Source organism: Zootermopsis nevadensis, unplaced genomic scaffold (genome assembly GCF_977971745.1).
Source record: "Zootermopsis nevadensis isolate Lab colony 2312 unplaced genomic scaffold, Znev_1.0 Znev_ptg000012l, whole genome shotgun sequence".
NCBI lineage: Eukaryota > Metazoa > Arthropoda > Insecta > Blattodea > Termopsidae > Zootermopsis > Zootermopsis nevadensis.
In genome coordinates this window covers 15,330,854-15,345,101 of record NW_028259144.1, presented here as the reverse complement: position 1 = coordinate 15,345,101, position 14,248 = coordinate 15,330,854, and the positions used below count along the sequence as shown (strand labels likewise).

General features: G+C 33.5%; 1 protein-coding gene across 8 annotated transcripts in view; it reads right to left on the bottom strand.

The window, feature by feature from the left end:
• The window catches only part of foi (solute carrier family 39 fear-of-intimacy), a 30,037-nt gene extending 15,797 nt beyond the window's left edge, over window positions 1-14,240 (bottom strand). For 3 of the 8 annotated variants that reach the window (XM_022060969.2, XM_087348111.1, XM_022060975.2), the window contains exons 1-2: window positions 14,113-14,240; window positions 4,501-5,054 (exon numbers count right to left, since the gene is read on the bottom strand). In XM_022060969.2, the coding sequence (XP_021916661.2) occupies window positions 4,501-5,032 (532 nt within the window). In that variant the 5' untranslated portion in view covers window positions 5,033-5,054; window positions 14,113-14,240. Of the gene's footprint in view, window positions 1-4,500; window positions 5,055-8,427; window positions 8,608-13,622 lie in introns of those variants that run through there. The other 5 variants (XM_022060974.2, XM_022060970.2, XM_022060971.2 and 2 more) reach the window with 5 other exon arrangements.
• Window positions 14,241-14,248: the final 8 nt, after the last annotated feature.

The window sequence follows — 14,248 nt, the reverse complement described above, 5'->3', positions numbered from 1 at the left end:
GCAACACAGGAATTAAACACCACTGCAATACCCATTACTTGAGAAGCATAACCTACAACAATCTATTACTTAATCCATCAACCTCAACTAACAACAAAAAGGAAAGAGATTTAGCAACTACACGACCTTGATTTTTTATTTTATGATATGAAATTTCAGTGTCAAACCATATGCAATCCTGCTACAGATTAAGAAATGCATCTGTAGGACCTGAAGATGATTTAAGATAAAAACATGACACCCTGATAATTTTTCATTAATAATAAATATTGTATGACAAATTCTTTGCTTATTTATACTTTGTTAATAACCACAACAAAATGGAAACAAATATAGATAACCTCAAGTAATTTCTTCCACTTTTAAAACACAAAAGGAATTACTTGTAGCATAGTTGAATATAATTTATAACAAATATCAACAAATATGATCTGAACCTTTCATGGTGACTGAATGCAGTAAAGTCATCTCAGACAATCAGCCATGTGAGCATGCAATCAGTTTCCAGTGTTTCGTAGACAGTCTCCAAAATGCTGGAAAATCCACTCATATGGCTCTTTTCCAGAGAAGACATCATTAGAAACATCAGCATACCTTTAAACTTGTTTGTTAATATTTCTACGTAGTGTTAACACAGAAATATCTTATCTGCGTTAAATTTATACACAACATAAAATGAAGCACTTTATGGTGAAATCATTCATCACCATATTTCATCTCCTATACCTCCTAGACTGAATTTGATGTGGGGGGCAAGGGTTAAAAGCACATTGTTGGGAAAGGGGGTTTCCATGTCAAAATTTGTCAAACATGTTTTATTATATCTATATATCTCGATCAAAAATGCCAAACATTTTACTTCATTTAAAATGTAATAAGGTATATATTAACATAATTCACATACTTTTCCCACAGAATCCCTATGTTGAGAATCCTAAAAAATTCTATACATAGTTCTGTTTTCTCACCAATTAATACTGCAACAAGGTATCTTTTTTCTTATACCATACTTCAATGTGCAAGTAATGCCACTACAAATTTCAGAGTCAATAAAATAATTGTGACCACTAAATTACCTATCATTTGAACAAATCTACAACATTTCAGTTTTATACCATGTACTTTCAGCATGAGGAGATGATGTTCTTTAATATCACTCTGCACTATCCCTTTTAAATTTGTAAGGCCACATAGTAATGAGAATATCTTCAATGCATTTCTTATGACATAAATAAGTTACAGTGCTTGTGCTCATTCGCTGAATATTCTGACAATATATATTCTACATCATTAAATATTATGGTGGTAAGTCCAAAATGTACTAAATTTGTAGTATATTTGTAATACAAAGTGGGGGCAGCATTCAGCCATCATTTTTAAAGATACACTAGTTGACCACAGTATATTCTGGCATTAAATTCTTTTCATTAATGTTGATTCTATTTTTATACAGTTACATAAGTTTCCTTTCCAATAAATGGCAGTATATGAATTTAAAAATGTATCATTATTAAGATGAGCAGAATATACTTACATATTGAACTTTCAACATATCTGATAATATTTCACTAAAACAAACAGTCTGTGAACAAAGTACAAATGTTACAGCACGAAGATTTACCACAAACTTTTAATCACATTTTCTATCACAACTAAGAAAGATGCATCATGTTTGCTGACAGACCTATACACTTCATGGGAATTTCAACATACATAATAAATTTCATACATCTTAACATATTGTTTAGTTTCAACATGACAAAATAGGAAGCCTGCAACCATTATGAACATAATCATGCACTGAAAGTTTTCAGATAATCAGTTTCTGATCATCTGGGTTATGATGCTGTGTAGTCTTGTAGGTGGTTCCCATGTCTCTCATATAAGTAAATGGTTTAATGCTAGCATGTTAGCCCCAAAACTATATAAAATAAATATAACAAAAAATTCACCATAATATGCATGAAGTACTGGTTATGATGAAAAGTACATAGAAGTCAGCAAATACAAAATTCCTTTGTTTACAAACGGATGACCACTTAAAACTGTAATTTCACAATGATCGCCGTAGATAATGTTATGCAGTTAGATTGAGGTTTCATATCAGCAAGTAACATTCTCCAATACATTTATTTTGCCTATTCTTATTCCACAGTAAAACATGTAATAATTTTTGTGGGTACTTCATCTAACAGTAAAAGTACATTTACTTTATAAAAGAGAATTCTTTGAATTATGGATAGTACCAAGCCTAGAAATTCATGTCTAAGTACATTTGAGATCACAGACTTTACCTCTCCCATCTGAAAATAAATTTTTATCAATGAACTTTGTTATAAACCATCAAGAACATTTTCAGATAAATACTGCTAACATAATATTAACACAAGGAGTACAGACAAATTTCCAACCTTTCAAAAAAGTGCATACTGTTCTGGCATCAAAATATGCAATAGTCTACCATCTAATCTCACAAATGACTAAAAAGAAACAATTTAAAGCAGCATTAACAAGGTACTTAAATACACACACCTTTTACTCTGTTTAATTCCTAATGTTCAAAAATTACTCATAATATTTGCAAAGGTTTTTCTTTTAATATAATACAAAAACTACTGTTTGTATATAGATTCAGTGTAACATCTATATACTTCACATGGAACCTTTATTTTAGGTAAAATCATTACACTATTTTGAATATGTGTTTGTATGATCTGTTGTACTTACCTGTATATTGTTCACATTTATGATTCATTCCATATCCTACTGTCATTCTGACCAACCTGTGGATCCATGTAATGTATATTAATATGTATGTGTGCATTTATTTATCTGTTTATTTTGGAGGAAACTATTGCATCCACCTTCAAGTTCCTCCAAACTGTTGGTAGCCACCTACAAGACTACACAGTATCATAACCCAACAGTTTACTGTTGATACTATAAGAAAATTTCTGATACTCATGCCCTTTATTGGCATATGCAGCTGACAAGCTCTGGCAGGGTGATGTCATTCTTAATGACCCACTGCAGACTGACTCTTCTGATCTGTTTCAAATACAGGACCAGTCAAATTACATTAGATACTTAAACTGAAACACTTTGAAACAAACCCTTTTCCTATTGTAATCAACAAAAAGAAATGCAGTGATTTGATCACCAAAAATTCCCATATTTTAAACACTAAAACATCCATATAAGTGTACCTACATTACATAATTCCTCTTCCTACATTTTTAATCATGCATCATTTAACACATATAGATCAAGCTCATTTGTACTAATATCATTCTATTAAAAGACTCTTAAATTTAACTTATAACTCTTATATCTGTTCATCTTGCAATGCAAACCTTGGTGCATGTTTGTTACCCAGTTGTTCTTGTATAATAAACATGTACAGTCCACAACTGTAATCTTGAGACTTGCAAGGAATGCAGGAAGTCCGTAGCGTTAAAGGCAGATGCTATCTTTCCTCCTTCACCCCACTTCCTCGCCCCGCAAGTCTCAAGATTACAGTCGTGGACTGTACCTAATACAGCAAAACAACATAACCAACATACAGACGCATAGTGCAATGCAATGTAATAGTGAAAATTAAGAAACAATGACAACACATAGTACCTGAAGTATATATTAGACATACATACTTTATCTTATATTTTATTGATTAAGAGCTCAAGTTTCATGGTTTTAAATTGAGACAAAGAAGTCAACACTTGCCAACTATCTAACTGGTACAAAACATTATATTTGTAAATCATCACAGCAAAATAAAAACTTGCAACCATCTAGTTAAAAAAACATAAAAGAACATATGGAACAACACAGGAATTTCATTCATATCATTAGAACTGAATATTATAATTGGTTACTGGTAATGTGAATTTTATTGATGGCACCTAAAAATTAGTAGTGACACATAATAACGAGCAAATTTAGCCCCCAAACATATCAAATAAGAATTAATTAGATGAAATAAATAAAATGCTTGAGGGAAAAGTTATTTATTGTAAACTGTTGTGTGAGAACTGAGAATCAAATTGAAATCAAACAGAACCACAACATGATGGTAAAACACAATCTGATTTACTTAGAATGTTATTGTTAGGTCTTTGAATTAAGTACACTAATCATGTTATTAGCACATGTGGTCACCAACAAAGAAGTAAGCTGAAAGACAGTGCAAGTTTTTCATGTAACAGCTGTACAAAGCTGACAAAGAAAGTGTAGTCACGTGGCATCTATTCAACGGGACTAGAAATAATGTCCTGCATGACAGAATATGTTTTCTACCTCTAGATCAATAAAAATTGTCATGAATTCTGAATGTACTGAAATATTCCAATGTGAGGTATCTGATATATACACAACCCAATATAACAGTTACAAAATAAATAGGGCATAAATTGGTAAAATGGATGACAGAGTGGAGAAAGTTTTGTTTCCAAACCTTGCATACACATCTACTTTAATATGAATACCAGTAACATTCTTTACCATTTTCTTCAAGCTTGGAATTGGCTACATTGGACAATGGTGCACTGTTCACAGTATGGCCACCTCCTGCTGCAGATATGAGCCGCTGAAGCCCAACAGTCCTAAGAAGTCGTTCAAAACCTTCAAACGTCATGGTATCCCCTTCACCAAACTGTGAAAACAACCTCTTCACAAAAGCCTGTTCCTGTGAAATATCTAGCGTATCCCTCCTGTACCTGAAACTCTTGTCTGACACAGCTTTACGATTTATAAGATGTCCTTGGTCCACCACACTGGTAATCTTTCTTTCATACTGATGCACACCACTGTCATCACTCAACTGTCTTCTCTGTGTCCTGAAGTCATTCCCCAAAGATGAATAAAGAAATGATGAGGAATGTGTAACCTGTCCAGGATTCCTTAAACTGTTGCGTGTTTCATCACTGGAGTCTGCCAGCAGCGTGGCATGGTAATGGAACAAGCACTGACTGTGCTCTGCACAAAGAAAGCAGAATACACAACACACAGCCGTAGTAATAAACGGCTTTCCCATTCTAGCTCACACACTGGTATGCCTGAAAAGAAAATAGGCATATTAAAGCACCACATCATATTCAACAAGTTCGTGCTGACTGCCACACTGTATACATTAACATAATTTCACATTTCCTATAAAAAAGATCTATTTATTCATTTATGATATTTGTTTGCTACTGCTTTTACAAATAAGCAAAATGGATATCTGGAGTCTTCTGTTTTATCACCAAATATGCAATTTAAGTAATTGCAATAAGCTATGGCATATAAAGGACTTAAGCAACAATAAACTATACTGCATGAAAATTATAAATTCATTTAGTCTGCTACAATAATAAACTCAATCCTATATTTTATTTCAGTTTACTCTCCTAACTTAGATAACAGAGTTATGGCACTATCATGTCTCAGTGTTATCACCTCCCTTGTAACTATTGAACCAGCTGACAAACACATTGTAACATCATGCTATTGGTGGCCAAGCAATTAGTGTGGTGACAAACATTTACAAACATAAAGCTTTCATTAAGGTAGTTAATTTTTACAACATAAAGTAAGCATATCATCCCATAATTGATGAATCACTGTAGTTATGTTTGTAAAACCTGGTATGGAAATAGCTTGTAACGATGAAGATTTCTGTCTTCTGGGTTGTTACGCTGTGTAGACTGGTCGATGTTAACCAACGTTTCAGAGGTCATACTGCCTCCGTCATCAGGGCGATGAATGTTATCACCCTGATGTTGGTTAACATCGACCAGTCTACACAGCGCAACAACCCAGAAGACAGAAATCTTCATACTCACCGCTGTGAAAACCTCATGTCTTACACAGCTTGTAATGATACTGATACATACAAATTTTATTTAACAACATATATGCATTAATGATTACAAATACAATAATGGCACAACATTCTAAGGTTATGTCTGATAGCTTCCAAGTGTCCCAATAGAAAATTATTCACATGGAAATTATTCACAACACAGAAATAACTATTATATTAAACTCTTTTCAGGTACTGGAAACTAACAATAAGAACGTTTTAATGAATTAACTGTTAAAGGAAGAGACAACATTGGAGAGTGAGTCAATCAATCAGTTGGTAAGAGAAATAAACAGAATATGTATTTAGAAAGAATAAACAATGAAAGAAAATAGTGTAAGAAAGGAATCACAATGAACACAAACTGTGGAATGACTATAGGCAAGAATGTAAATATACCAAAATAAGCCATGAAGAGAAAATGTGCACAGAGACTATTTAATGTGTGCATATATAGAGTGCCCAAAAAAGATGAATACACATTCAAGAATCCATTGTTCCCACCATTCATCAGCTGCATGGATATGAGGGCATGTGGTATCAACACAACTTGGCACCCCACACATTAACAGCATGATGTCAAGGCCTATCTTGACAATACTTTTCATGACTGATGGATAAGACACAGAGAATCTGTTGAGTACCCCCCATGATTACCAGATTTAACCCCAACTGACGCTTTCTCATGGGATTACTTGAACGATGCAGTATACAGCATAAAGCCAGCAACATGTCGAGCTCTGGCAAGAAATTGAACAGTGTTGCACAGCCATCTCAGCAGCAACTTCAGTGGCTGTTTGTCAGTCAGTTGCTCGCCACGGTCAGCTGTGCCATGAAGCTTATGCTGATCATTTTAAACACCTACACTAGATTCGCTAATTCAACAAGTGCCAATGCTAAGCTATGCAATGATTTAGTTTGTTAAAATGCCCTTATTTCATTCATTAAATGTGTTTACATCTTTTTGGGAAACCCATACACCATGCATAAAAATGATATGAGGCCTCATACCAACACCAAAAATAAATAATTACACCACTGCAAAGATATTACACAACTGCATCTGGCACCTGGCTGGCCTTTTTCTTTTTGTATCAAAGCCTAATTTCAAGTGACAACAGAAGTCTTAGAAGTATACATGCAACAAGTCTTCTAAAACTTAAGAAATTTTAGATGATGATAAAGTGCCACAAGATATACAAAAAACAGCCAAATTAAAACAAGCTCCATGGCATACAGTCTTCTTTAAACATTTGACAGTTTCTGTCAATCAAGAAATTCCTTGCTTTCAACATCCCAAATTTCTATCAGTTGATCAAAATGTAATTTCCTTTTTAACTTGATTAAATTATGCCTCTGTGCAAGTCCAAGGTGTCACCTGCCAAACTTCAAAACTGTCAGCTATTGTGACCATTATTCAACACCTTCACAGCTTCCATACATACTGGAGGCCATAATAGAAACGTGCCAAACCAAGAACTAAACTGGAATAAAACTTATGCATAGTCTATGGTATAAACTTTACAATTAAGCAAAAATGTGATATGTTGTAAATAAATTCATTTAATAACTAATCACTGAAGTTAAATGTTAACAAATAAGCAAAGCAAATATATATACCTGTAGTTCTGGGCCAACAAAATTCAGTCTCCTTCAACTTGTCTCCCATAGATCCCACCTGAGATTATCCTCCTATCTACGTCTAGGTCTCCCCAGCGGTATCTTCCCTCAGAATTCCTAACCAATACCCGGTGCACACCTCTTTCCCCATCCATACGAGCCACATTCTTCTTGACTTAATCACCCTGACAATATTGGGGGAGGAGTACATATTTTTAAGCTCATCATTATGCAGTTTTTTCCATACCCCAACCTCTTCTCCCCTTAGGCCCAAATATCCTCAACACTCTATTTTCAAAAACCTGTGATTTGTGTTCCTCCCTCAAAGTAAGAAATCATGTTTCACACCCATACAAAGTAACAAGCAAAATTATTGTTTTGTATATTTAATCTTCAGGTTCTTAGAAATCAGACAGGAAGATAAAATATTTTGAAATAAGAAGTAGCCAGCATTTGTGGAATATGCCAATAGCCGATGTGTCCAATTCAATTGCAAACCCTCCTGCCTATCTTCGACTTTCCTGATGGCATATTCTAGTGCAAAGTTAAAGAGCAATGGAGATAAAGCATCTCATTGTTTCAGATCATCTTTGATGGAAAATGAGTCAGATAAATATTTACCTACACGAAAAGCCAACCAACGACAGTTTCAAACAGCAAACCCATGATTAGATTAATCATAAATTAAATGATGTTGACAATATGATGTACTAATAAAAAGCCTAATAAAATATAAGTGACAAGAAATATGATAAAATAAAATGTCTAGAAAATGTTACTCAATTTCATTTGTTCCATGATGTGGTCTGTAAAGCCATGAAGTATACAGCATGATCTAACACGAACCATTTAAATAAAACTGGTCATTTTAACAAAATATTGTAAATTAACAAAGGTGCACATTATGTAAACAATGCCTAACTTAAATCTTTATAACATTTTCAAATGAGAATTCCTATATTCACCTTCAATAATTATCAAACTTCAACATCCATCCAAAAAATATTACACGCAGTCTTACATTGAAGCACATGTACCCACCACATTCACTGAATGGCACTAACCCTACTTCAGGTCATCCAAAAACACAATTAACTTGGCACATTAACAATGACCTATGATAACACAATCTATATTGTTTGATAAGATAATTAGTGTCCTATTACATATTTCAAAATACTACAACCCAACTCTCAGCATCCATAAGAAACACGGTTGATAAGATAACCATAAGTTCGATGCAAGCTAACAATTGTTAAAAATGTTAATGATGAAGCAATCAAGTGAACCTATCAATTGCAAAAATGTTTATGACCTATTGTTCAGTGTATACAAAATTACATTGTTCTCCATTAATAAAACCCAAAGGTTAAATGCAGCGAACACAGCATCCTTTCTGACTACAACCAATTCAATTTCACCCTTCCATAATTTATCCATAAGAACATTATTCCCCATCTCTACCTGATACTCCCAAGTAACCACTCTTAAAGAGATTTGCCTGCCAAAATTCAATATAATCCACTCCACAAATAATTGATATCTAAATAACAGAAGCTCTATTGTATGTTATACTAACTCCATAGAACACAGTCCTTGAGAAGATAATAGCCATTCAGCTAGCCAATATATTCTCTGCCTTAAATGGAGACTGAAGATTCATTACTGTGTTCACACGAACCAACTGGTCCCTGACCTAAGCAAAATAAATCCAGTTTATAGCCTTTCATCCTATTTTTAAGATCTGTTTAATATTATCCTCCTACCTATCCCTAGGTCTTCCAAATGGTCTCTCCCCTTCAAGGTTTCCAAACAAAACCTTGTATTCAACCTTATGCATTACATATCCCAATTTCTCTTTCACATAAATATGATGCATGAACTTGAGAGGTTGCTTTGTATCAAATTATGTATGCAAATGACAATGTGGTACAATATCCTGTTCAACCGATTTGTATAAATATGATAATGCTAACTTGGGTGAATGGATTTTGGTAGAAATAAATGCATAAATAGATACAAAAATTACTATTAATATATTCTGATCCAAATCGGACAATATGGATTACCACTGTATATATCCATTGTTTCAAAATTTCCATCTGTGCCTTTCATATTGTTACTTTAAGTCCAACTAAAGTGGGTGACTCACCAGTGGATTAAAACTCACAGGTTGGAAACTACTGTACTAGGACAATCTGACAGCCACATGAGGCCAAAATGCCACAATGTGTGGCACTATCACTGGATTCATGTAAAAAATTATGCATCTCACAAAAACAAATTAAAACTGTGAAGTGAAATCTGTCACTGTACAATAATCAGTCAAACAGAACACTGCTTGTTGACAGAAAAAGGAAAGTCGATTCACCAGGCACTGTGAAGCCATGCAACAGTTAAAAGCTGTAAGACAGAATGTGTTCTTATATGCTTTACACTTTCCAATTACACAGCTAGAACCAACAACACAAGTGAATGAATGTTTAATTAAAAGTAACACAACCATGGCAGTGATCTGTGCAGTTTTACTACCAAATAAGGTCTTTTTCACATACACCTCTTGTAATATACTTCCAGTTTTTTAATTTCTTTTTTAAATATGCAATTTATCTGTTTCAGAGCCTGTGCTTCAGTCTGCGCATGCTGTTGAGAAGTAAAAAGTATTTGGACAGCCAAGCAGTGGTTTCTAACATGATATATTACTACTTGTTTTCTTGAAAAGTACATGTCTTAAAAACAATACTTTCCCAAGAAGATGTGTATATCCTCTGCAAAGTCATCAGTATCTACCAGGTTGCATAATGTAACTTCCCAAAACCCTGATAATGGAGGCAGTAAGCTCCTCTGTAATGTCAATAAAAATCTATATGGTGCAACAACCCAGAAGACAGCAATATTCAGTGATATTCCTTAACAATTATTAAAGTAGATTGCCATTCACATCTGTTACTAAGTTCATGTTAGGTTGGTAGCCCTTCTTAAATGCATTTATGCTTTATACACAACTAATAACCATAAAAATATTTACCAAGACAAAGAATTATATAAGCCTATATTATGGACTGTGTGAATTCACAAAGAAAATAGTCATGACTTTACATTAAAGTATAAGACAACTAATACAAAAGAATGGAAGATTCCATGGCTTTACTTTCTACCTTAAGTAATCATGACTCCAATACATTTATATAAGAAGTATTTTTTGTAAACACTTCATCCACAATCATATGATGTTTAAATGTGCATTGATCACCAAGCAGCACAAATTAATATACCATAATAAAGCTGACTGGCATTCCAAAAGTTGTCTGATGCACAGCTTGGAGGAACCGAATTTAAATTCAACTTGAGAACTAGTTATTAAGAAGTTTGTATGGTCCCACTATGAAAATCTCATGATGGTGCCTTAAAATCTGACTTTATCACTTCCTTCTATATCCCTATTTCATCATTCAAAATAATTCTACCACACCATTTGACACTACATAACATCAGCAGGGCCATCAAACAAATAACCATGAAATATTATGACTTTATCTAAGTAGTCCATTGTAACCTCCTTAAACATCATCATAATATTGACCAATGATTATCTACAACAAACCTTGTACATAAGAGTGGTAATCAAGTTGAAGGCTGAACAGATATAAAAACTGAAACTTTCTGTAAGGTTCTAAATATTCAAAGAGCCAATCAATTTTAAAAGACATCAAAACATGCCACCAACCTACTAATCTCAAAGTCACATTTTGGGAAAATTTATATTTTAAAATAAAAATGTTCTAAATCTTAATTAATGAATTCAGTTCTGGTATAAATAACATAAGACCAGATTCAAATAGTCCCTTCTCACCTCGACACATTGGGCTGCAGACGGACTTGACTTCCAAGTACAATTGCAAGTATATTGAACAATAGCAGACAGTTGACAGTATATAGTCCTACAGTATTAATTTATCACAGGTTTTTACATTGGTCTCCATACTACTATTATTATTAGGATAAAGACATTTTCTGGTAAAGGCAGATTTCTAATTCAGGCCTTTCTTATTCTTCTTTATGGTTCAGATAAGTATTGGCATTTTCCTGGAGAAACTGACAAAAACACGAAATACCAGTAAGGATAACCTGTCTCTGGGCAAGATTTGAAATCAGGACTACCAGATACAAAGCACGAGTGACAACAGCCATTCAAACAAGACATTTCATAAACAGATTAGGTTCTAATATTTATTTCTGGTTTATTTACAAGCACTGTCAGTAGCTCAGACTACACAGCATCATATGACAGGACAATTAATGAAAAATGAATTAGAAAGAAAGTAAAGAAACAGATAGTGGTCAAAGTTAAGCTATGAAGATGGCTGTCTTCTGAGTTTTAGCACCATGTAACATGATAGAAGTCTACTGACAATTCAGATGTGCCAGCTGCTTCCATCACCAACATAATAAGGTAGCAAGTACCTATGAAATGTTGGTAAACTTCTACCAGACTACACAGTACAACAATCCAGAAGACAGCCATCCACACACTTGCCACCATAAGAACCTCAAATCCTGCCAAGGTAGTACCTCAGCCTTTGACTGGAGGGACTGAGAAAAATTAATGAAAACCTCAATTAGTATGGTCAATCTCTAGGCTGATATTTGAATCAGGGACCTCAAGAATACAAAGCAGGAGTGCTAACCATTCTGTAATTTAGGTTCTGTTTTAAACAAGCTTCACTGTCATCACCAAAGTGGACTGTACCCCTGACTTATCCTCAAGGTAACTTGATGGAATCTAACACTGCCCTGTTATCTCTAATTAAGTTCCATGTGATCATGGAATCACTACATATTATCACATGTAAGTGTTTTGTCTAGACAGAGTCAGTATACAGAAACAGGAGTATCAAGAAGTCATCTTTATTCAAAACATCTAGGACAAGGATGGCAAGAACCAAAGAGGAATACCCCAATATGCACATTAATTAATATTCTTATATTCTGATCCCCCCAAAACACCTTGAGAAATTTAGGAAATCTATAAAAATGTATCAGTCCAACCACTAACATAGTTGAGATTTAAACTATTTATCTCTGAAATATGTGCTTTGGATATTATTACCATGTCAACTTGCTCAATACTATAATTATTACATTCAAGAAGACAGTTTACCAGTATAAAACATTTTTGTATATTATATTTCTAATGTCAGCAATATCTAACAAGCATAAATTTGCAATCACATTAGAATGCTAATCACATATGCCTTTGTAGAAATGTTTTACTGTTATATTAAACTTACAACCATTTAAACATCTACAATGATTTAAATCAGATATTGCACATTAATACAAAATATTAAAAACTTTGATGTAAATACTCTTGCCTTTATCTTAGACCTCACCCACCTGCCAGACTTCCATACAAATTATCAAAGTATTATTCCAGTGTTCACATTGTTGAATGTGGAAAGAACACATACATTTGAAAAATTTATTAATGTTCATGTAACAATAAGTACAATTTCATTACATTATAGCACAAACACTTTATTAATATGCTTGCATTACAAGGAATTTATTCTCAATGGAGGTACTGAAGTGCTACCAACAAGAACAAACTGCATATACATTCAAGTAATTTTCTTGAACTAAAATAGTAGACAGTAGTATGAATTGTACTTTATAAAATGTATTGTCTTATTATTATTATTATGACTTTTTCCACATCCTATTGTCATCTGACTATCTTACGAATCCATGGTATGTAATAAAGATGTATGACATATTTAAATCAGGTTCTGGTCAACAGAGATAGTTTTCAATTTGATGTATTACTTGACCATAAATTGCAAAACAGCAAATTGTATAAGAAATAAAAATTTTACACATGAAGAGTCAGGAGTAATGGTGCCTATTTGAAAAAAACAGGACACTACCAACAAGTCTTCCATACTACAGGATTTCACTCACTTTTTTCTTCTATAGGATAACAAACATTTGTAATTATTTTTAAATAGTCTACATTTCAAGGAAAAGCTTATAATTAATTAAATACAAAAAGTAAAAACAACAAAACCAAACACCATGCTGGAATAATATACATGTTATCATATTACATTCCTCTGCTATATTTATCAACTGGGAAGGTCAATTAAAAATGCAGACATACTGCTACTACTATTTTCTTCCAAATACATTGATTAATTTTATTTCTACTCCACATATCATGCCGTAATGAATGCTAAAGACATTACTTATATAATAAGACACAATGCACATGCAAAACACGTGTCAAACTAAACCACAAATCTAATAAAATGAGATGCCAACGTGTGATCTTATTCCCTGGCAGCGATCTAAACCTTCAATCCTAATCGAAACCAGTAGAGTAATAAAACATGCGCCAACTCTCTTGAAAGAATGTACAAATAAGTGATACACACTAAATAATTATCCATGCTCTTATTTTAACATCATGTGTATTTTTAGCTGTCAAAAAGAGCGGAAATAGCGAGTGGGCGACAAATATGTTCCAGAAGACTGTAACAAGAAGCGTGCTGTATCAGGTTTCTCAAATTAATTTATGTAGATAATATGAGTCTTCTAGATGCATTTACACGAAAAAAATAATGCGTGTTCATAATTGCAGGTATACGAACCCAAGACTTTTATTCTACTTGATTTTTCTGAATATCCCGCGGTTGTTTATGCAACAGATACGAGCCGTGTGCAATCAATGGGAAACATGGCGGTACAGTAAACGCTGAACGCCATGATTGGTGGAAGTGACCTGTA